This window comes from Bidens hawaiensis, unplaced genomic scaffold, assembly GCF_021521415.1.
Source record: "Bidens hawaiensis isolate Kalapana, Puna unplaced genomic scaffold, B.hawaiensis_p1.1 tig00004774_1, whole genome shotgun sequence".
Taxonomy (NCBI): Eukaryota; Viridiplantae; Streptophyta; class Magnoliopsida; order Asterales; family Asteraceae; genus Bidens; species Bidens hawaiensis.
This window is the reverse complement of record NW_027491298.1, coordinates 1,834,555-1,860,079: the sequence shown is the minus strand read 5'-3', so window position 1 is coordinate 1,860,079 and position 25,525 is coordinate 1,834,555. Positions and strand designations below refer to the sequence as shown.

The 25,525-nt window shown below is 36.0% G+C and overlaps 1 protein-coding gene across 1 annotated transcript; it reads right to left on the bottom strand.

Moving 5' to 3' along the window:
* Positions 1-83: 83 nt before the first annotated feature.
* On the bottom strand, positions 84-3,678 carry LOC143628073 (la protein 1-like). The gene is made up of 10 exons (XM_077097746.1): positions 3,622-3,678; positions 3,454-3,532; positions 3,125-3,280; positions 2,905-3,047; positions 2,656-2,804; positions 1,622-1,705; positions 1,237-1,537; positions 549-696; positions 379-454; positions 84-296 (listed from the first exon to the last, which is right to left on the bottom strand). Exons 1-10 carry the CDS (start codon positions 3,676-3,678, stop codon positions 188-190), a joined length of 1,302 nt encoding a protein of 433 aa, XP_076953861.1. The 3' UTR covers positions 84-187.
* Positions 3,679-25,525: the final 21,847 nt, after the last annotated feature.

The following is a 25,525-nucleotide window of genomic DNA, read 5'->3' as shown; positions in this document are numbered from 1 at the left end:
GCTTGGCCAGAATTTGGCCGGCAAATTGGTCCGACTAGGGGCGATTTGGCAGACTAAATATTGATTTTTAAGCTGCCACATAAAATTTGATTAAAAAACAATAGCATTAAGAAAGTAAGTTCCAGCAGAGTACATAATGCAAAACTTTAACCATAAGTTTTAAGAGTCAAATGCTACAATACAAAATTCAAGCAGCTGCAACCTTTTGAAACTTGTTTGGCCGATTTCCAGAATTATTATTATCCCTTGAGTTGCGATTATGCTTCCCGTAACCACCTCTGTTGTTCTTTCCTCCCCTAAACAGCATTCAAAGATTTGCATACATAAGAATGAATTGATGATGATAATTATTATTGGAAAATAAATATCAAAACCAACCTGCTCCAGTTGCCTTTATTTCCTCTAGATTTCTCTTGAGCACGAAGCATAGTCCAGTACTCCTTTTCAGCTTCACCTGAAAGCATGACCAACTCGTTAACTTACAATCCGTTTAAACAGATCAACTAATAATGCCCAACAATATTGCATATTAAGTTTTAAATTGTTACCTGTCACTGGATCTAGAATAGCAACATAATTCTTCACAACCAGACCACCCTCCTCAGTAAGCACTGCAGCGGCCCGCGCTTTCTGTGCTCCTTCTGCTTCTTCAAATCGTATGTATCCCGATTCCTCACCCATCTGGAAATCAATAAACTGAACAAAACAATCATAAGATTAGCCATAAACGTCAAGTAAAGGAACAGTTCCATATATCCTGACCAAAATTAAACATATCATATATACCCAACTTCAATGAATTTTTTACTTAATGACCATTCTACCCCTTTCCATTATATTTGTTTAAACCTCAGCTTTTATTTGGATATTGATCAACAATAAACAAGCAAAAACCAAGCCATCGTCTCACCTATTTTGGTTCTCGCGGCGTCGGGTAATCAGACAACCAAATTGGTTTAAAAAAAAGCTATAGATAGGTAAATAAAAAACTTGAAAGTTAAAAATGGGCATATATGTAATTTTAAAGTTTTAAAAAAGTACAGATAAAATGGTCATTTCTTAAATTGTATTTGATGAATTGGGCATATTGGATACTTTTACTACTTTGTAAGGGCAATAGGACATATCCTAGTTTTGCATGGATATATGATAAGTTTCAATTATGTAGTGTCATATGAAATCGCCCCTAAACTAATAATGAAAGAATAAAATCAAACTTAAAAGTTGGAGCTATACCTTGACTGTGCCAAATTTCTGGAAAATACTCTTGAGATCCTCACGTAAAACAACATCCTTATCGTCCTTGTACATGTCTGCAGACTTCTTTTTAGTCTCAGTTTTTTTCTCACTGTCTTTGTTATCTTCTTCAGTTTCTTCTTCGTTCTCTGGACTTGACTCTTTTTTAGCCTCCGTCTTTTTCCCATCAGTCTCTGAAGTAGATTTGGCATCAACAGTCTCTTCGGCCTTTTGGGTATCGAGCTTATCTTGAGATGATGTGTTCTTCAACTTAAATGCAACAAGTAAGCCTTTTGGGTAGCTGTCAACACACACAATAAGAAATAATATTCACATCAGCATTAACTATCAGCATTAACAATAAGAAATAATATTCACTGCTTACTCTTCTTCCTGCGAAGCGTTTCTACGATCACGGCGACTGTTTTCAGCTTCTTCATCCTTTGCTCTCTGCTCATCAAATTCTTTCCTAAATTGTTAAGTCAAATAAGAAAATGAGTAATGCAAGCACACAAAAACAATTAATAGAGAATTCAAATAGAGGTGGCAATTCTAGTATGTTTACGTATAAATAGATTAATTCACTCTTAACGCCAAATGCTCAAACGTCACACAAACTGCAATTTCAGTGCATCTAAATACACTTATTTCAAAATGTTTGATTATTAATGTTATTAAAGCAAGTGTTGTAATCATATTAGTTACCAAAATATTAAATTACCCATGCTGACCTGATACAATGCCCGCCCCCATGTCGCCACCACCAATAAATCACAACCATAAAGCCCCTCCTAATCTTGGTTTAAAAACGTGCAATCTCCGATACGTTTTGATCCAAAAACCGATGTTATGCGCAGTGCGAGATGCGCACGCATCACGTATGCAAGCCGTTTGTTATTAGAAAAATAAAAAATTACTTATAAATAATATTTTAACTTGTTAACTTGTAAACACTAAAAGTATGAGAACAAAATAAATAATTTAAAAAAACAAGCTATGGTACCACCAAAGAAGTTCATGTGTAACAAAGGCTATGTGTAATGGAGAGCTACAAAATTGGGGGGGGGGGGGGGGATTTTTGACACATGGCCAAGAGGGGTGATATGTAGCCCGGGGGCGGTGTTGCAGCCCACAAATCGGCCCTTTGTCGCCCAAATTCCACCCCTTTTGTCACCCACTACGCATGCCTAAAATATATCTTTTAACCCTGTGCACAGCCGTACAAGAAATCTATGCATAAACTTGCTTCAGAAATGCACGCATTGCGCACTAAGCGATTTAGAGTGCATCATAACATCATGGACTCCAGCTGATGCGGTATCAGGAGCTCATATCGTTGTGCGTTATGCACACCTGATACAAACGTTTTAGGGCCAATGTCCTAATTTAAAAAACATTGCAGAATGAATCGTTGCTTACTTGGGTTTGAGTTCCAGCTGAGCACCTCTAAAAACCAAACTTTGTGTCAAAACGTGTGCAGCTTCCTCCTCGGATGAGAATTCAACAAGAGCAGTACCACATAAAACCCTCTTATCCCCAACATGACGAGGTAACCTCACACTATTAACCTGCAGCACTTGCAACAAGTAAGTTTAGCAACAGAATCATTTTGTCAGCTAATAATAATATCGTAACAACCAGCAGAAATATAAAAAAGGACCGACGGACCTTAGCAGATTGTCCAAAGAATGACTCAACATCCTCAAGCTTTATATCATGCTGGAACGGCGATGCAGCAATTGTTCTACCATCTAATTGCTCAATTGCCTCGTCGGGTTTTAGAAGTTCAGTAGTCCTCCCAACCTTCTTCCCTGAAAACCATCACCAACCAGTATTACTAATTATAAAGAAATATAGTGTTAGCCTTATACCGAGAACTGGAGCGAACCATTATCGGAGATTTTAAGGGTACTTGATTTGGCCTTTAGAGTCTGGGCAACGGCTTCGACGGTGCCCTCGGAGACATCTTCAGCCTTGATATCATCCCCCAGCCCCAGATGACCTCTCATCCGAGAAAACGAACATATCAACGCCAAACTCACCACTATACTTCCGTTAAGAAATTAACCCACAACTATACTAGTAATTTTAAAAGAAAAAATCATGTTTTTACTCATACAAACAAACAGATTATCAATTTAAAATCACCAAAAAAGTAAAGCACCAATTGTTGTATATTAATTTGAAATTGAAAGCAAAAAAGAAGAGAAAGGATACTGCCATCTTCAGTCTCAGCAATGGTGTTTTTGAGAAAAGTGTCTCTTGGAAGGTTGCTATCACTGAAATAGAACTCAACCTGCCAACCATCAAAGTCATACAAATCAAATCACAGATTATTATATTATATTATAATAATAATAAGACTTGAATGGAATGAATACGCACCTGTCTAACGATTTTCTTGACGGTTTCTTCATCGAATTGAGTTGGAGTTGACACCATTTTTCTTTCACAAAAACAGAGAGAGAGAGAGAGGCAGGCCGATAGAAAAGAAAAGGAGGTTTTATTTTTAGGGTTTATGGTTATTATTATTATTATTTATATGCAAGCCTCCAGTCCTCCACTTTTAACAAACACACAAATATGGTCCCTTACAAATACATACATAACAACAACAACAACAACAAAATTCAACTCTACTTTTCTTTAAAGGGTTTATCAATTTCTAATTTTATTGATCAACCATCTCGAATCGCTAGCTATCTCGCACTTGTAAATTGAAAAGTATTTTTCGTCTTCCACGGGTAATAAATATAAATGTTTAGGGAAACATGACAGTCTGATAGACACCTTCTCCGTATAGGCCTGTAAACGAACCCAAAGTTCGTTGAACTGTTAGGCGGGAAGTTCGTTTATATTCATTTAAGTGTATTCATTTATGTTTGTTTATGATTATTTGTGTTAGTTTACATTTGTTCATATATGTTCGTTTATCTTTTTTCAGTTATATTTGTATACTGTTCCTTTAGATTTTAAATAAACGAACATAAACGAACATGAACATGTTCGTTTTTTAAATAAACGAACATAAACACGAATGTTTGTTTGATTAAGTGTTCGTGTTCATTTAAAGACCAATAAACTAACACAACGTGCCCTTGTTCATGTTCGTTTGGTTTGTTTACAAGCTTACTCCCATACCAACGAATCCTAGCCGCTAATAATAATCGGAACAAAAGACGCATTCGAGAAAATTTTTGGTCTAGGTCGATCCGTTTTCAAAGTCAGCATAATGATGAAATGTTTGAGACTGATGTGCCGTGTAAGTAAGAGAAACTTATACAGCATATAAGAGATATATGCTGACTTATAAGGATGAAAAAGCACTTATGCGCCGTGAAAGTAAAGAAAACTTATACGGCGTATAAGTTGAGCAAGAAGATTTTGAGTGAAGATGAATAAGAAACGATCTGAAACTTTGAGAAACATATTAGATCCAAGAAAATGATATGTTGAGAAAATTTGGTGAAGTTTGAACGGTTAATTCTTCTAAAAAGGAAAAAAAACAGATAGAAATGTCACACCCCGCCTTCGGGCCTAAGCGTGTGACTCACGGTTGGTACCATTTCTTTTAATTTATCAAAGTTTGCAGCGGAAAATGTTAATTTAAAATATTTACTTTTATAACGTAGGGAATTAAATACCCTTTTTCATTTTACAAAATTTTTTGTTTAAAACAAGTTTTACATATGCATCATTACAAAATTAGCTGAGCCACCAACTGCATTCTATACCTAGTGATCTTCTATCTCCACTGGCATGTCCATCTCTATACCTTACTCTTGATTACCTGAAAATAGTTTTAAAAATACGTTAGCTATATGCTGGTGAACACGCTGACTCTATAAAAGATTTTCACAATTCGTTATGACACAACACCAATAGTATTCAACGACTCAGTGGGTATCAATCTCATCTCATCGGAACTAAACATACGCACAAACCACATAATTGGACTTCACTCGCCCTAGAGACAGTCAGTTGCCTCATAGTTAGCATGTCTGTAGTGTGCCCACTATAGTACATATATGTAAGGATCCAGACACGTGTGTATTTTAGTCTGAGTGTTTAGTACTACCATGGAAAATTAAGAGTGGTTAGACACATAAGAATATTACCATGGAAAATTCCTTTCTTATAAAGTGGTTTCATTTCTTTCCCACTTTCCATGTGGGATGGAGTTTTCCTTATTTCCTTAACTTAATATGCTTTTGTTTCCTTTTATCTCATTTGTTTCCATTATTTCTAAGAATAATTTTGGTCCTTTATCTTTATAAATTTGTCAAATTTAGACCGAAACTTTGTGGGTGTTACAAGAAAAGAGATGAAAAAGAGGTTTATCAAGAAGATAACCCAAAGAAACCATGAACGATGAAAAGAGAATGATCAAAAAGATCAGGAAAAAACAACGGATGAAGAGAGAAAATCGGTGAATTGAGAGAAAATCAGTTGAAACGAAGAGCAGGACTAACAATCTTGCTCTGATACCATGTAATCATAGTAAATGATAACACAGAAATAAAAAAAGAAATGAAGCAGGAAAGAAAATTTTATTATCTCAGAATGAAAAATTAAAAATACAAGAAACAAGAGAACTATTTATATGGGCAGCATATATCCGGGTGTAAGTTACATACCGTATAACATATACGGCGTATATGTGTTGGGCGTATATGTGTTGGGCGTATACGTATTCCTGGCTTATAGGTCTTATACGCTCACAATAATGGGCGCAAGTGATGTCTGCTTTCTTCTTTTTGGCAACCAGACGAGTTGTTTGTTTTCTTTGACGGGTAAAGAACTATTTATACAGGCAGCATATATCCGGGTGTAAGTTACACATCGTATAACATATATGACGTATATGTGTTCCTGGCGTATAAGTCTTATAGGCTCACAATAATGGGCACAAGTGATGTTTGCTTTCTTCTTTTTGACAACCAGACGAGTTGTTTGTTTTCTTTGACGGGTAGAGAACTATTTATATAGGCAGCATATATCCGGGTGTAAGTTACAGGCAGTATAACATATACGGCGTATACGTGTTGGGCGTATATGTATTCCTGGCGTATAAGTCTTATACGCTCACAATAATGGGCACAAGTGATGTCTGCTTTCTTCTTTTTGGCAAACAGACGAGTTGTTTGTTTTCTTTGATGGGTTGTTAGTCTCATTTACTTTGTCAGTTGATATGAATGATGTATTGTACCCTAATTATTTGTTTTAGTAGCGGACGAGTAGGAGTGTCACCTAAGAATTTTGTCACGTGTGTTGTCTTTTATGCTTAGGATACACATTCCTATGTTTGATAATGCTTTGCATTAATGATCTGTGCCTTCTTCTGTAATTATAGCAGGTTTTATGTGTTTACTTTTGTTACATGGTGACTGGAAGCCAAGTTGTTGAAGGTATGCCCTATGTAGTTTGTTTTATTGGTCGCATATGTTGTTATACTACGGTCTTTTAATTAGTGTGAGGTGACTTTACTTTTGCGTTGATAATAAAAAAAAAAAACTAGTGTCTCGAACCCGAGCTTTGCACAGGTTTTAGAGCCGCATTGTAAGATAAGTTGTGTAAGTATATCAGTTGTTGCGTAAGCAAAAGATGGCAAGTTCAAGCTGATGACAATGTATAAGGGCCCGTGCGTTGTCTCGCCAAAGTTTAAGCGCTGATGACAATGTATAAGGACCCGTGCGTTGTGGCGAGACTGGAATCGTTAAGTAAAAAAAACAAACATGAAAGTGGAGGTTTTGTACCTATACGTGACGGCACGTGATAGCATGGATGTTTTAACATGATTTTTATTGTATTATAGTTGTTTTATATATATAATAAGTTAATAAAATTAGCCTTTCTATGTTTTTTTTTAATTTCAAAATGCAACAATAACTCGCAGTCATAAAAAGCAAAAGTGGATTTGAAGTAACCAAAGGTTCCTACGTAAACAAAATGGAAACAAAACAATGTGCGGTTAACATGTCCAAACTCACATCTCCCTCTACTTTGTTTTTATCAAATTAGAGAGAAACACCATTTTCTCTAACATAGTATACACACCCATTCATTCCTCTTGGTTTTGCCACCAGCACTACCATAATCAACACAAAACCATTTGAATTATGTAAAAAGGAAAAAAAAAATCTTAAAATGTTTCTATGGCCACCGAATCCCGCTGTTAAGCGGATCACCACCGGGCAGTTACTGGAAATGACACCGGCAAACACCACAACTGGACCATCAACGTCAAACAGCTGGACCACTAACGTCAATATTTAGATCGTACAAACACTTAATCATAAGGCACAATAATCAAAAGTACAAAAGAAATGAACAATTAATGTTTTTGTATATGTCAACCACCACCGTTAAGTAGGGCCGGTTTTGAGAAAGCAAAAAAACTTTTGGGCCGAAGGCGAAAAATTTTTTGGGCATTAAGTAAAAGGAGTATTTTGTTGGGTTTAAACACTTTAATTATTATATGGGCTTACTTGGTTATAATTTGGGTTGCGTAAAAAACTTTTGAATAAAAAAAAGAATTAAACATATCTCAAGTGAGGCTAGAACGCACAACCCCTCTTGGTGTAAGTAATACCCATTTGCCACTAGACCAAACTAGTGTTTATGTAATTGTGTATAAACATATAATATATATATATATATATATATATATATATATTTTTTTTTAATAAAAACACATATAATTTTTCAAAGAAAAAAATCGGGCCTAGAGAAGTGTCGGGCCTATGACCGTTGACCACTCTACCCCAAGGGCCAGCCCCGCCGTTAAGTTGCCGTAAATGACACGGGTAAACATTCCCGGACCGCCGCCGCATGGGGTTTCCATAGGAACCCGGCAAAAGCAGCTCGGCCGCTACCCCCAATCCACCTCCACATACCTACCACCAAAACCCCTTCGTCCCAAACCACGGTGTAGACTCAATGGTTGAAGTAGAGAGACAGAGACGTTGGTAACATAACTCGCCTAGGGTTTCCAAAAGGAACCCGGCAACAACAACTCAACATTTTAATGCATGCAGCTAGAGCACGACTCCACCACCGCCCACTGTGGAGACGGCTACTGATTTCAGATTGGAGAGAACACTTGATTAACCACCCGAAAATTATAATCAAGGTATATGATCAGTTGAATGCTAGATGAAGATGAAGACGACAAAGATATGAGAGGGTTTGTAATTTTTAAATGATCGTGGGAGGAAAGAAACGTGGCAAAAGCAACGTAAAGTAAAATGACATGTGGAAGGCCACGTGTTTGAAGAGATGAAGATTGAAAGGATGATACATAAATGGTACAGCTATATAGCAGCTTACAAAATGTACAATATTCATTACCATAGTTACAGGATTAGTATTCAACAATTAAACATTCCTAATCCAATACTTTCAACCATTATAAATAAGAATAATTGCATTCACTTTATGCAACTTTAAATCTTCTAATATTCTATTAACTCAGATTAATCACTGTTATTTGAACATCACTTAAGGTTAGTATGTCTTTGTCAATTTCCTGACTATAACATTCATACGAAATGAAATAAATTATTTTTTTATATTTTAATTTTTGGATTATATGTGTTGCTTGATTATGCAATTATTAATTGTAAAATATAAAATCAATTAAAAATTTGTTATACACACAATATTGATGACAACAAATTTATCATTATAAATCAATTTCAAATTCTAAAGAGTGATTATATAATCAAAGTTCAGGTAATCTGGTTTTTGAGATAATCATGTTTTTTGGATAAACATGAACATATGATCTCAAATGACATCATATTCATTAATTAAAATGTACGATATTTTATGTGTATGAATATGTTTTTTGTTAGTTTCATGGACACATTATCATTTATTTAAGGTTGGTATGTACTTGAAAAGCCTTACTTCTCACACGAAAGAGTTATAAGAATAACTTATATGTTATCTTATCAAGAGTTACAAGCAAACATGGATTAAAGATTTTGATTTTGATAAACAATGTATGCTGATCAATACATTCACAAATGTGGTGTATCAATACAAGCAGGCACTAATTTTATCATAACATATTTAAGTAATCTTAGTTATGTAATTTCTGTAATTTTAATGTAAATTATAATTGTATTAACAATATATGATCATTTTGTTTTTGTTGATTGTATTTCACCTAATGATTAAAGTTTAAAATTTTCATCAATTACCCGTATAATACACGGGCCTCAAACTAGTATGTATATATATATATATATATATAGGAGAAGTATAGAATGAAAACCCACTTGAGTTGTGAAAACCCTATGTAACATCGTTTTTTTTACACACGTAATATATGTTGTAACATTTAATACAAAACATCGAAAACTAAAAAAAAATTGTTTTGCTATATGTAAAAATTTTTTTACTAATTTTTATATATATTTTCAGGAAAGAGAAAATGTTATATTTATATTTGCATTTTTTATTTAATTTAATTGTGGACTACAAGATTCAAACTTTAATTAAAAACATATGGTTGAGAATGAGTTTCTAGAGTTTTCACAACTCAATTGGGTTTTTATTCTAACCTAACCCTATATATATATATATATATATATATGGGAGATTTCAAATGAGAACCCCTTTGAGTTTTAAGAACTCGAAAGAACTCAGTGTAACGATTTTTTTTACACATGCGTAATATATGTAGGTTACATACACGTAAAAAATTACAGAATTTTTTACGCACCGAGTCGACATTTTACACATGTGTAATGGACGTAAAAGTTAGTGTAATCAGTTACATATTTATTTTCTCTCATACTTTGACTTTTTTGCCAGATTTAATCTCAACCACATATTCCAATTCATTTAATTAAATGTGTGGCCTATAATGGAAGTTCTTAAGTTCTTACAGCTTAACATGGTTCTCAAAATATCCTTCCCTTATATATATATATATATATATATATATATATATATATATATATATATAGACACACACACACACACACACACACTAGATTTTATCACCCGTATTACGGGAATTGTTTTACATTATTAATTTTTAATATTTATATATGTATATTTGGATTTTAATTTTATTTATTGTAAGAAAGTTAATAATTAATATACTTGAGCTTTGATGATGAAATGGTTTCACAAATAAATGATATGTTATAATCCAGTTTAAAAGTTATCTGGGTTTGGTGATACCCATTACTCGTTTATTTTCTTTATTATAACATTGTTTCTTAATTTTAAATAATATATTTTTTTAAATAAAATAGGATCTTAATTTTTAGTATATCCCTATTTTATAGGATTTTCATATCAAATATTTGATTAGATTAATTTTTAATATAATGAGATATTATAACCCGTTTAAGAGCTATCTGGGTTTGGTGAGACCTTTACTCGTGAATTCGAGTTAAATGCGTGAGAAGCCTTCATTTACAAATAAAACAACGTGATGGCTTGAGAGAATGGTTGTTTTACATTTTTCGTTTTTAATATTTATTTTCTGGATTTTAATTTTCTTTATTGTAAGAAAGTTAATAATATACTTAGGGTTTGATGATGAAAAGATTTCATAAATAAATGATATGTTATAACTCGTTTAAAACTTATCTAGATTTGGTGACCCATGACCAACTTATGTTTTTTACTATAAAATTGTCTATTAATTATAAATAATATCTTTTTCTTTTTAAATTGGATATTAAATTTTAGTATATCACTATTTTATAGGATTTTCATATCAAATAATTTGTAAGATTAATTTTTAATTTAATGAGATGTTATACCCCGTTGACGTAGGCTGTCGCGGTCTAGTCAAAAACAATTAAATAAAGACTTAAATACCTATAACTAGTATGGGTAAGTAAGGTCGTCTCCACAGGGACTCAAGAAAGTGCAAGTTTATTTAATTTATAACTAATTATTTAACCTAAGTGGACATACGATGTCAAACGGTTTTTAGAAAAAGATTTAATTAAAAGTAATTATTACTTAAAAAGATTTGTAAACAATATTAATTAAAAGTATTCATTCTAGGTTCGGGTTATGTTTTGTAATAATTGTTAGTCCTGTGATTTGATTTATAATGACAAATGATAACTTAACCAAATTGTTGACACGAATGAACCCAGACTCCACAATTGTCAAATCTATGTCTAGGACTAGGGGTGTTCAAAACCGGATATCCGAAGTTTCGGATATCCGAACCATTCGGATAGTGAATTTCGCTATCCGAATCCGAATCCGAATCCGAAATTTTGGATATCCGAACTTCGGATATCCGAAATTTCGGATATCCGATCGGATAGTGAATTGGATATCCGAAATCTTAAAAAAAAATATCTGATCTAAAATTAAGCTTACAACATCTCTAAGAATCTAATCTAAGTTTTGCAATCTAACAAACTAACTATAAATTGTTCAAAATACAAACAAACAAGCATATAGCACACAATTTATTGTTCAAAATAAACTATGAATTGTTCAAAATAAAAAATTGTGAATGGAGAGTTGGAGGTGGTGACGGACGACGGCCGTCGACATGTGAGCCGAGGGCTGAAGCCTGGAGGTGGTGATGGGCGATGGTGTGTTGTGGTGGTCAGGGTCTCTGCGAGTGGAATCGTGGTGGCTGGTGAGGATCCAGAAAGTCTGTTAGAGAGAGCAAAGATGGAGATGAGCTAGGCTGGAGTAGATTTATAAACAAAATTAGGGTTTACTCTTATTGTATGGTATATAAATTAAAATAAAAAATATTATAATTAATATTTCGGATAGTTCGGATATCTGAACTATCCGAAAAATCCCAAAAATGCTATTCGAATCCGAATCCGAATTTTCTGATATCCGGGGTTCGGATATCCGAAATTTCGAATAGTTCGGATACGGATAGTCGGATAATTCGGATTCAGATTCTTTTGAACACCCCTATCTAGGACAACTAACTCAATGATAAGGTTTGATGATTCTAGTTCAATGACACAAGAGCTTAAACCCTAAATGTTGATGAACAACCAAACAAACGTTACACAAATCAATAATCGCAAACTCAAGCTTTAATCAACCAAATACTAATTAAGCAAGACAAATCATATAAAATTAATCAAGCTATATTCATTAAGCATAAGAATCTGATCATAACAATATTTCACATAAAACCTTAGCATAGAACGAACACACACAACTAGCCGGACATCGACATAATCGTTAAAGCACTTATCTTGATGAACATACGATCATAGGACAAACCGGAAGCTTCGGGATGGCTGAAAATCGTCCTAGAGCACCTCTTCTGCCTCTGGAAGTCGTAATAATCCGAATGGGAAGGTTAAGGGGTTTATATAGGGAAAACCTAAATTTTTGGCCGACATAAGCATCTTCGCGTATCGCGAAGATGATAAGGATGCTTCTTCGCGTATCGTGAAGGACAAAATAGTCGCTGCTGGATTCCTGCAACTTCACGTATCGCGAAGTTGCCCTTCTTTGCATCTTCGCGTATCGCGAAGATGTAAAACTTCAGATTTTTTATTTTTCTTTTCTTGACTGCCTCGTGATGCGTGCACGTCCAATCTCTCACTTCTCGATCTTCGTTCCAAGCCCGTAAATATCCTCGTTAAGCTCCATAGCTTCCAATATCCTGAAAACACGTAAACAATGCTTGAAGTACCAAGGTTCATTCATTTATTAACCTAAATATAACTATTTAATTTATAATAATAACTAACTTTTACCCAACCATCACATCCCCACACTTATCCTTTTTCTTCCCGAAAAAGACCTTGCAATGGAATTAGAATCAAATACTATACTCAAAATACTTCATAGATTATCTTAACTAAGCACAAAGAACACAAAAACCGCGATTGCCGATATTGTTGTCCACTTAAACCCATGCCCCAATACTTACCGGGAAAAATAAGGTGCGACAGTTTTATTAGTTCGTATGATTAAAATGGAACCCACACCTCAAAGCCCTGAAGCCGCCTTACCATGTTTCATTATAGGTTTACCAAACCAGACCACCCCAACTTGACTTAAACCTTAAGATTAGATTATCAAAATTTTGCACATGTGTACAATTTTTCAAGCCCATATGTAATAGCTAAGATAATCTTGGATATTTTTATCGAACCAAAACCCAAACTTAAGTATTAAAGTCTACCAAAATGGCCATTCGATATGATTAAAGTGCAATTAGGTAACAAACTAGTAAATAGCCCCCACTATATGACATACCCCGGTTATCAAGCAATACCCCGAAGTCCATCACCATACGTGAGTAGGCACGAATTCATCTGTAGGGCTTACATATGAAGTGTCCCGTGTGGTACGTTTCTTAATGGTAATGAGACGCGAGCACGGGGACCCCATATAACTAACAACGTGGATGATCAAGTCAATAGTGAATTTGTACTTTGAAAGCACCTTTTGTGATCATGTTTATTAACTTATGAATTGGCAAACTGCAGCTTTGCTCTTTTTAAGCGATTTTAATATGAATAAATCCACTTAGGATTTATGCATACCAGATTATAAACCGCATACCGACCCATGGTCTCCGTTCCTCGAGGCATCCCATCAATACAGGATTTAAGGCCATAAAACCATACGCCTATGAAGTGTTAGCCACTTAACTAGCAGTTTTTTCATTTATGTTTATTTCACAAGTCATTTAGCATACTCTAATGTTAAGCCTATCCAACCATTGTACTTTAGACTATTCATATTAAAATATATTTTTAGTGATCAAATCTAATAGAAAGGCTTGAGTATGACCTAATCTTTCATTCCAGTCCTTACACATGCTTAGCTAAACAAACAAAACCCTGAAGGCGTTTCCCACTAAAAATCAAGCATTTAATAGTTCAATTAAGTCAACAACCAAGTTATCCTTTCATTCTCAAGGCTGAGCCTACCAATACATCGCAAATTACGTGTGTTCCCGTTTTATTTATCTCTTATTATATATTAATTTTGAAAAATAATCCCCGATTTTTCTATCATTTTCCATTATTGTGCAAATATCTTAATTCAAGGAACAATAAACTTTTTAAATTTCAATTTCTCCCCCATCCCCATACTTGAGGCAAACATTGTCCTCAATGTTTAAAAATTTAAGATATAAAATAGGGACGAGGTTAAAATTCACCTTGACAATTTTAAAACCGGGCTTAATGTGATGGCGGTTATTTATTATACATTTATACAATTACACTTTTAACACAAAAACTAATAAAACAAATAAGGTTATGAAAACGAAATCACCTGATAGAAAATAAAACTCTCATGTGCGACTCTCGTGCCCTCGGTGAACTTACCTCTTCAACTCTCAAAATAAAATCTGCAAACTCTCAAACATGTAGAAGCACGCTTCTCACAAGTGTTAGAAATATAGGTCTTTTAAACCATTTGCAAAACCATTAATTTTAAATTACCAACCAAGATTAATTAATTTCATAACCAAATTTGTTAAACGAGTAAAAATGTTAAAAGACCTAACTCACTTTCGTAGGAATCACGGTTGCATTTAGTGTATGTAACAAGCCCTTTAAACCCCCCGGTAGCCCGGGTGAACGAGCATGGTCTCGTGAGGGTTTATAGTGAACTACACCCACAAAGTTCAAAAACAAAATATATAAGTACCTGAATACAAGGCCGGGTTGCCTCCCGGTTAGTGCTAAGTTTTTGTTAAGGTCTTTAGCCGGACCATTACCTGATTTGGCGGTTATAGTGGTCTAATGGAACATTTACCTACCGAATTTCCGACATACGCTCGGTAGTCAGGGTCCCAATGCTCTGCTTCCTCCTTCATGATTAGCATGTACGATAAACCAAAACGGGCCGGTGTAAATGCATATTTACCTTCAAAATTTCCAACATATGCTCGGTAGAAAACACGTCGAGCCCACACACTCTTTCTTATCTTTGAAACATTAAATATTAATCGGGGCTGAACCTAGCATTTTTCGACCGAGTTTCCCATGTAAGTTCGGTATTTAAGGTGTTGTGTCCACACCTTCTTCTCTGTGGTTGAAACGTCTGTAGAACCAATATAGGCCCATTTCTTAATACCGTGCCCACTATCCTTCACCTCTACCTTCCTTTTTTTCGAGTTCAAACCAACATTTCCATCTTTATCTGTTTGAGGAATATGCAACTGGGGATAATCAAAATAACTTGGGACTATTTCAGTGTCTGATATCTTGAAAGTTACTTTGTCTTCAGCTAGGTCCATACATTCAACATCGTCATCAGTAACCACAACCGAGGCATTCATTGGCTCTTTGGTAACTAGAGGAATTGGCGTGGTATTATTCTCCACAACCACCTCCTCAAATTCGTTCTTCGAAAGATCAAGAGCCTCTTCGAGTTCATCTTCTTTATCACCGGCCACCATTTCACGATCTCGTTTAATTTGGGCCAAATCATCAATGAGTTGACTCATCAATTCATCTTGAGCAGCATTAACCTTTTCATGAACTTCCATCCTCAGACTGAGGTCCTTAAGCAGTGCCAACACCTCAGAATCTTGATTATTATATTAAGGAATTTCTTCGTATGTTGGCTGAAGGTACTCATCAGAATAGTGGTCATATTCCTCCTCTTGATAACTTACAAACGTTGGTGTCTCAGGCCCATCACTATCATACTCATCTGACTCATAAGATTCTTGATAATTAGGTGGAGGCGGTGAATAATTTTGGTATTGCCTATTGCGACCCTGCTGGTTGAAGTTCTCTTGTCTATAACTATATGACTCATAATAGCTTTGAGGGTTTGGTGAAGGTGGTTCATGGTATGAATGTGGATAGTTCGAATCATTATCCTCCACAACCTTATATCCTTCACGTGGGTCATAAACCCAACTCCACGTCATCTTGAGTTACCTACACGCATGAGACACATAAATACCTCGCGTAAAATCAAACGAAGAAAAGAATTTAAACTAAATTAAACTAAATTATGCTAATTTAAACTAAACTAAACTAAACTAGCACTAAGCGCGTTGAGTCCCTGGCAACGGCGCCATTTTGATGTAGGCTGTCGCGGTCTACTCAAAAACAATTAATTAAAGACTTAAATACCTGTAACTAGTATGGGTAAGTAAGGTCGTCTCCACAGGGGCTCAAGGAAAGTGCAAATTTATTTAATTTATAACTAATTATTTAATCTAAGTGGACAGACGATGTCAAGCGGTTTTTAGAAAAATATTTAATTAAAACTAATTATTACTTAAAAAGATTTGTAAACAATATTAATTAAAAGTATTCATTCTAGGTTCGGGTTATGTGTTCTATACGTGTAAGGCCCCATTCCCGGTAGTCTTACATTCGGCGTTGGATTTACTCATAAACATAGTTCTAAATAAGAGTTAATTAAAACTTTCGCGGAATAATTAAAACATCATGCATTACATTACCATAACATCGAATCCTGTCTTAAAAAAGTTAACTTGTCTTAAAACATAACATAATAATTCAAAACATTTCTTCAAAGATGCCAGTCTTCCAGTCCCTGCCACGTGTCATCCTCAAGCCAGCTCCTTTAATCTATTTACCTGCGTGCATACTAAAAGTTAGCTACGTTGAGTGAGTTCTAGTTAATCAACTAGCATACATTACATTCATATTCTTACCAATATGCGTCTAAAGATACGTATTCATACCTTACCTGCTATTCTTCTTTCTTATATATTTTACATGCATACATACGTACTTACATACTTTCTTTCATAAAACACTATGGTATGCCATAAGCTATCCTATCTTAGACATCACAGATATTGGAAGGGTCTGGTCCCTAACAACACAGATATTATAAGGGTCTGGTCCCTAACATCACAGATATTAAAAGGGTCTGGTCCCTTCTGTCTCATATATTAATAGGGTCTGGTCCTTTCCGTCTCAGATATTATTAGGGTCTGGTCCCTTCTGTCTCAGATATTATTAGGGTCTGGTCCCTTTGTCTCGAATAACCATACTTGTCTCGTCACTCTATCATACATTCATTTTCAAACATGCATACTATACATATCTTCTAGTCATGTATATACATATATATACATATTCAGTCATATAAACATTTCATAATAACATTCAATACATAGTCATACATATATCATACACATATCATACCCTTACCACTTAAGGTAAGTGTATTAACAACTATCACATAGGAGTATGCACACAACCCCGAAAACATAACAGATAAAGGGGCTAGAAACTCACCTGAAGTCGGTTTCTCTCGCCGTTAATGGTAATGCCCTTCCTTAACTGTGCACGGCTAACTGTGTAACAAGGCATGAGTATCAATTATCTAGAAATCCTACTTCTCACATCTAAATTTCGCATGGAAGGAATTTCGCTTCCCATGGGAGCGTTTCGCTTCGCATGAATTTTTTTTTCGCTTCGCATGAAACCATTTCGCATCGCATGAAAACATTTCGCATCGCATGACCATGCGATGCGATACACGGAAAACAATTCACATCGCATGACTATGCGATGCGATTCTGTATCGTGCGATCAGAATCTATTTTTCTTCATTTTTACCTTTTCAAAGCCTTCCGAGGTCCTTCCTTAAGACCCGAGTTTACTTTCCCCTAAAATTTCGTGCAAAACCGACTTCATTTACCCATTCTTTTAACGAACCGAAAGCTACTCGTTTTACTCGAACCGAACCAACTAACCCATTTACTAAAATTTCATTACTTTATATCTTATCATGGCCCAATCCATCATCCTACCAAGTTTCATGCAAATCCATACACGAAAAGTAAACATTTTTAATAAAAACGCACCTTTGAGGTTTATGTTCGAAATCACTCGAATAGACCAAAACCATATCAAACGAACTCGGAATTAAGTGATTCAAGCAGCCACGCGACCGGGTTGCCGAGCTCTACCAGGGCCGCCAGCTGCAGCCGCTGGAAAACCCAAACAGTTGCTGGAAAATTTCATTTCCCACTATTACGGGTATGCTGATAAAAACCATGCTTCCCGACCTCTGATCGAAGATCCGTTCGGTGGAAATATTCGTTTATATCTTATGAACATTTAGTTAATATTTGAGACCGATCCGACAGCTAGATCTCCGGGAATCGCCGGATCTTTTTGGGTTGCTCTCTCAAAAACGAGATTTTGGGTGAAGCATGAGATTGGAGGTGATGAGGTAGTTACATAAGATGATGGATCTATTTATAGGAAGTGGGTAGGGTTTCATGTTTAACTTTTGACATAATAACACTTTACCCCCTCGTACTTTAGATAACTACGTGTAACCTTTATAATACATTCAACCTCGATCCTTTTAAATATCTCATGAAACTTGGGATGTTACAAGTCTACCCACCTTATAAGAGGTTTCGTCCTCGAAACCTGCTTAGTCCTTATAAAAGGAATACCTCCTATATTCATATACTTTTCTTAGCCACCTTAGTTTCCTTGTTTATTGGTTTGTCCTTTGTCATACAATCATCGAGTGATGCTTATGAGTTTTAGCTATCTTTGGTAGCTTGTCCATGAAGTCTTCGATGGTATACTTCCTTCTCTAGACTTATCAAGTCCGCATCATTTCCTTAAGCATGTTTTTCTTGCTTTCCCCGAATATAGAAACACTACACCTACTATCACAACACTTCACACTAAATGACCCCTCTGCCCAGTCACATCCTTTAGCAAATATACTGATTTGCAATACGCTCAAAGCATATTAATTCTATAAAATGAACCCTTCTCAGTTTCTCCTTAAGGATTTCTCCCTGAAATCCCTTTGTCTATTCCTTAAGTTAGAATACCTCATACAATCCTTGAGCACAATCGTGACATAATTTGACGGAGAACTTCTTAAATCACCATTTAATTCTCCTTCCATTTGTCGCTCATTACTAAGACATAGGGTTCATGAGTTATAGCTTTCCAAGGTAGCTTGATCATGAAGTCCATGTTGATGCATCTTCCATTTATTGACTAATCAAGTATCGTGTTGTCTTATGAACCAATTGTTGCCTGCTGCATATCAGGTTAGCCCGATATATCATAACTATTTTCCTTAACTAACTTCCTTTCTAGGCATGTCTTGACTTTTATATGGATATTTATAATACTATTCTATCGTTACCATTCTAGATGACTTCTCACTCATAATCACATGATTATCAGTCACAACACTATTCATTCATTTTAAGACTTAATTCATAAGCCTAACCCAATGGATGTCCGCCTTCTCCATGAGTTGCATGTGTATCAGGTATGACATAATCCCACAAATAAACATAATTCTAAACCATCCCTACGCCTTCCTTACATGTCTTTACATCTTCCGTCCTTAGTTTTATTGCATCTTCTTGATGTGTTTCTGCTGGTTCCACCTTCATAACACTTGCGGTTGTTCTTATCTGTTTAGGCCAGGTATCTTGTCCTCTCATAGTGTCACATACCATGAACTCATCTTTAATCGACTTCTACTTAGAGGTTTTACCTTCAGTATCTGCCTTCAGTGTAACCAACATCTTTCCTTTCACAACCTCAATGTAAACCGAGCGTCTTCGTCCGACGCATTTGATAACGACACTCTATGGCTTACCGCCACCTTGCTGATGTATACTATAACTAACATTTTCGACGAGATAGCTTCTCGTATTGGTATACAGTGAGCACCTTCCTTCAAACGGTCTATAATCACACATATGGTATCATGGTTTCTAGCTGTACGCGGTAGCTTAGTTATGAAATCCGTGGTGATGTGTTATCTAGCCCTCATCATTTATAACTTTTACTGCACCTCGCAAATCTCGCTCATGAAATCTGAAGTGCGAACTAAATTATACGACTTAATTGTCGCGATAACTTCTTAACCTTTATGGGTTACTGTGTCAGCGACCACATCGGCCTAACCAGGATAATACTTGATTTTTTTTTCAATCCAAATCATTTGTCAACCCTAACCATCTTCTCTACCTCCTATTCAGTTCTTACTTCTTGAAGAAGTACTTCAAACTCTTGTGATCAGCATAGTTGGTAAACTTTGGAAACTTAACATACAGTTTCTCTTTCTTCATGTCTCACACTTTTCTCAAGTGACCAGCATGGTCAGACTTATTCCTTGAATAAATCAAAATTATCGTCAATGAGGGCAACGACAGATTTGTCCAACATCGGACGACGTACCCTATCCATCATAACCATTAATGCTGCCAGCGCATTCGTTAATGTTAACGACATCATGAAAGACTTGTATGTCCATATCGCGTTCGAAATGCTGTCTTAGGGATGTCTGCCTCTTTCACCTTAAACTGATGATCACCAGATCTTGAGATCTATTCGGGAGAACCAACTAGCATCTTGTAACGAATCAAACAAATCGTCAATCTATGGCAACATATATCTATTCTTCACTGTAAGCTTATCCACTCGCGGTTATCTATACACATTCTCATACTTCCGTCTTTCTTCTTCACGAACATCACCGGTGCACCCACCAGGAAAACACTCGGTCTTATAAAACTTTTATCGAGGAGTTCTTGAAGTTGGGACACTAACTCTTTCATCTCGGATGGCGCCAGATAGTAAGGTGCTTTTCGGAACGGGACCTGGTATTAGCTCAATCTGAAATTCTACCTCTCGTTCTGGTGGTAACCCCGAAAGGTACTCTGGGAACACTTCTGGATAGTCACGAACTATAGGAACGTCTTTCAATCCTTTTGTCTCGGCCGTAGCCTTGACAACATACGCCAGGTAGGCACTGCACCCTCGCCTTATCAAACCTTCGGCTTTTATCATAGAAATGACGTTAAGCCCTAAACTTTCTTTATCACCGTACACCGTCGTCGTACCACCATCCAAAGATTTTAATCTTAACAATTCACTCTTATAGACTATCTGAGCCTTAAACTCAGACAGCTAATCCATTCCCAACTGCGTCGAGCCCTCTTAAGACCATAACATAACTAGTAGCAAGGAAATCACGTCCTTCTAGTTCTATTTTACAATTCTTAACCACTCACGAGATTTTAACTAAAGTACCACTAGTGGTTTCTTCATAACAGTCTCACGTACATAACAACATTCTTCCTAGTGTTCTTCTTTCACACTCGCTACACCACGTAGCTTCATCCTTTTATGCCTTTTCAATTAGGATTCCTTGACAGTCACCCGTAATTCTCGATCATTTCTACCTTCTCAACATTCGCTTCATCACCCACGATCCCAACAAGTTCCCTTATAGAGTCAACTATTGCATGTATACTACATGTTTAGCTCATTTCACTTGACTTGTCTCAGTTTCCTTCATGTTGCTTCCACTTGGATTCCCAATCTGGGTAGCCTTTAAATGCTTTCGTGAGCGTTGTTGGCATTGAAATGCGAAACAATTGAGCAACTCCCTTAATGTTTTTGGCTACAAGCACCAAATGTGATCCTTCTTCATTACTTCCTTCGGTTGGAATTCTACTTCTTTCGTATATCACGTTGTCACACATTTCTTCAAAAGGTGTCAGTTTGGCACGGGTCCTACCGCAGCATCCAGTACGACGTCCTCGTGCTCGTTTATTTACAACATTCGTCCTATCTTTTCTCTAAGGAACACAAACATTATCACTCCAGGAATTAGTTAGCACATGATTTGTAAGGTAAGTAGTTAATGACAGTGGCCAAGTGTAATTAACTCGTTACATTAGTCCTCAGGTCCTACATACTTCCCTTTATGATTTCACTTGTGCTAGTTTCTACTACTCAATCATGAAAACATACAAATAACCTACATTCTTATCCCTAGCATTTAAGCTAGCATACACACCATCTTCTTTAGCAAGTAAGCTAACATACACACATCCTTCTCTAGCAATTAACCTAACATACACACATTCTTCTCTAGCAATTTAAGCTAGCATTTATACATTCTTATACTTTCATTTAACATGCATATACATACATTCTCAAATCTTTACATGAACTTAATCATGTACTTTACCATTCTCAAGCTTGCTTGAGCGACACATGGCATTCTCGGACTGGCATCTTCCTTCTCTTTCTTCCTTAAGTCTCATTCTCTGTTCGAGTCTAAGCATGTAGGATGCTTATTTCTCTCAAACTTATGCTCTGATACCAACTTGTAAGGACCCGTTCACGGTAGTCTTACATTCGTTGTTGGATTTACTCAGAAACATAGTTCTAAATCAGAGCTAATTAAAACTTTCGCGGAATAATTAAAAGTTCATGCATTACATTAACATAACATCGAATCCTGTCTTAAAATAGTTAACTTGTCTTAAAACATAACATAATAATTCAAAACATTTCTTCAAAGATGCCAGTCTTCCATTCCCTGCCACGTGCCATCCTCAAGCCAGCTCCTTTAATCTATTTACCTGCGTGCATACTAAAAGTCAGCTACGCTGAGTGAGTTCTAGTTAATCAACTAGCATAAATTACATTCACATTCTTACCAATATGTGTCTAAAGATACGTATTCATACCTACCTGCTATTCTTCTTTCTTATATATTTTACATGCATACATACGTACTTACATACTTTCTTTCATAAAACACTATGGTAAGCCATAAACTATTCTATCTTAGACATCACAGGCATTGGAAGGGTCTGGTCCCTAACATCACAGATATTATAAGGGTCTGGTCCCTAACATCACAGATATTATTAGGGTCTGGTCCCTTCTGTCCCAGATATTATTAGGGTCTGGTCCCTTCTGTCTCAGATATTATTAGGGTCTGATCCCTTTGTCTCGAATAACCATACTTGTCTCGTCACTCTATCATACATTCATTTTCATACATGAATACTATACATATCTTCTAGTCATGTATATACAAATATATACATATTCAGTCATATAAACATTTCATAATAAAACTCAATACATAGTCATACATATATCATATACATATCATACCCTTACCACTTAAGGTAAGTGTATTAACAACTATCACATAGGAGTATGCACACAACCCCAAAAACATAAAAGATAAAGGGGCTAGAAACTCATCTGAAGTTGGTTTCTCTCGCCGTTAATGGTAATGCCCTTCCTTAACTGTGCACGGCTAACTGTGTAAAAAGGCATGAGTATCAATTATCTAGAAATCCTACTTCTCACATCTAAACTTCGCATGGAAGGAATTTCGCTTCGCATGGAAGCGTTTCGCTTCGCATGATTATTTCGCTTCGCATGACTTTTTTTTTTCGCTTCGCATGAAACCATTTCGCATCGCATGAAAACATTTCGCATCACATGACCATACGATGCGATACACGGAAAACAATTCGCATCGCATGACTATGCGATGCGATTCTGTATCTTACGATTAGAATCTATTTTTCTTCATTTTTACCTATTCAAAGCCTTCCGAGGTCCTTCCTTAAGACCCGAGTTTACTTTCCCCTCAAATTTCGTGCAAAACCGACTTCATTTACCCATTCTTTTAACGAACCAAAAGCTACTCGTTTTACCCGAACCAAACCAACTAACCCATTTACTAAAAGTTAATTACTTTATCTCTTATCGTGGCCCAATCCATCATCCAACCAAGTTTCATGCAAATCCGTACACAAAAAGTAAACATTTTTAATAAAAACGCACCTTTGAGGTTTATGTTCGAAACCACTCGAATAGACCAAAACCATATCAAACGAACTCGGAATTGAGTGATTCAAGCAGCCACGCAACTGGGTCGCCGAGCTCTTCTGTCACACCCCGTTAAGCGATTTGCGGAAGTGTAAATGGAAAGGCAACAGATACAACTGGTATCAAATACATTGTTCATAAAGAAACATTACTAACTAATTTACAATATTTTACATCGTTCTAACATCTTTTACAAACTAACTAATACAATCAAACTAGCTCTTCAATTACTTTACTTTTAACTCAAATGCTCACAGCATCGATCACAATCCAACAAGTACCACATAATCAATTTACTCCACCTTTCTGATTACCAGAAAAACATGTTTAAAGAAAAGGTCAACTATGAATAGTTGGTGAGTTTCATAGGTTTTAACAAAATCAGTTCTGCGTACCACCCTGTCATAGTTTGCATGTACGCGCGTATATAAAAATTTTATTTACGTTTGTATATATGTACAGCTGTGTCTTTGGGTGTACATATGCATGCATGTAAGTTTTTAATATAAGTTCGAAATTACGATAAAATCGTGATTGTTTGTTCGTATTACCTGTTTCCAATTTCCGTGTTTAATCAACCACTGTGGACCCCCTTCCTCCCACAACGGTTCCACATAAAATCAACCACTATGACCTGCCTTCCGCCCACAACGGTTCCGCGTAACATCAACCACTGTGGCCGCCCTTCCGCCCACAACGGTTCCACGTGAAATCCAACATTGCCTATTCACATAGCATGTATATGGACATACACATTTATATATAATTATGCTCATATATAGTATTTATCACGTATCACCAAACACTGTGGCCCCCCTTCCGCCCACAATATCCTCGTGGCCTCCACTGCCCACGTTATTCTCATGGTCGTCACAGACCACGTTATTCCCATGGCCGTTACAGACCACGTTATTCCCCATAGCCTTTACAGAGAACGTAACATGGCCAATACAGACCACGTTATTCACCGAGGTTTTTGTGTTTAACAGTACACAACGTATTTGTATAAAATTTCATTATGTTTTGGTATTCATACCAGGTCCACTTAATTTGTCATTCAACAATACTATTCACCATTCAATCGCACGTAACCAATCGTTATGTTTGTATGGACTTTTTGTATGTAAACGTTCAGGTGATTTATATCTTGAACCATTTCCTGATAGATAACGTATGTAACTACGCTTTTCACCCCAAAACGTTCATAAACAGTTTGAAAATAGGGGTCATGAAACTCACGGTTTGCACTCAGTGCGAGATCAGCTCGGGGTTCGTTTCCCTTGCTATCACCTAGTCCATTTGGTCAATATTATAATAATATTAATATTTTAATATTATTATAATCTTTATACTAAGCTGGGCCGTATAGCTAGTTTGGGTGTGGCTGTAACACCCAGAAAGTGCCAATAGGCTTAGATTGTGATGTTGTTCAATGTCTAATGTTTAAAATCGAACTTGGCTCAATTTCCCCGTTTCACCAGCTGGGCCAAGTTGTTCGTTTATGCGTTTGGAAAACATTTTTGGGAATGTAAACTTGGGTAAACGTGTTGGTTGATGAAATGATTAAGTTATAAAGAAAGATCACAATTTAGGGGTCTGGATTTGTTACGGGGCTCGTTTCCGTTTATTCAGTTGGAGAAAAACGCGCACAA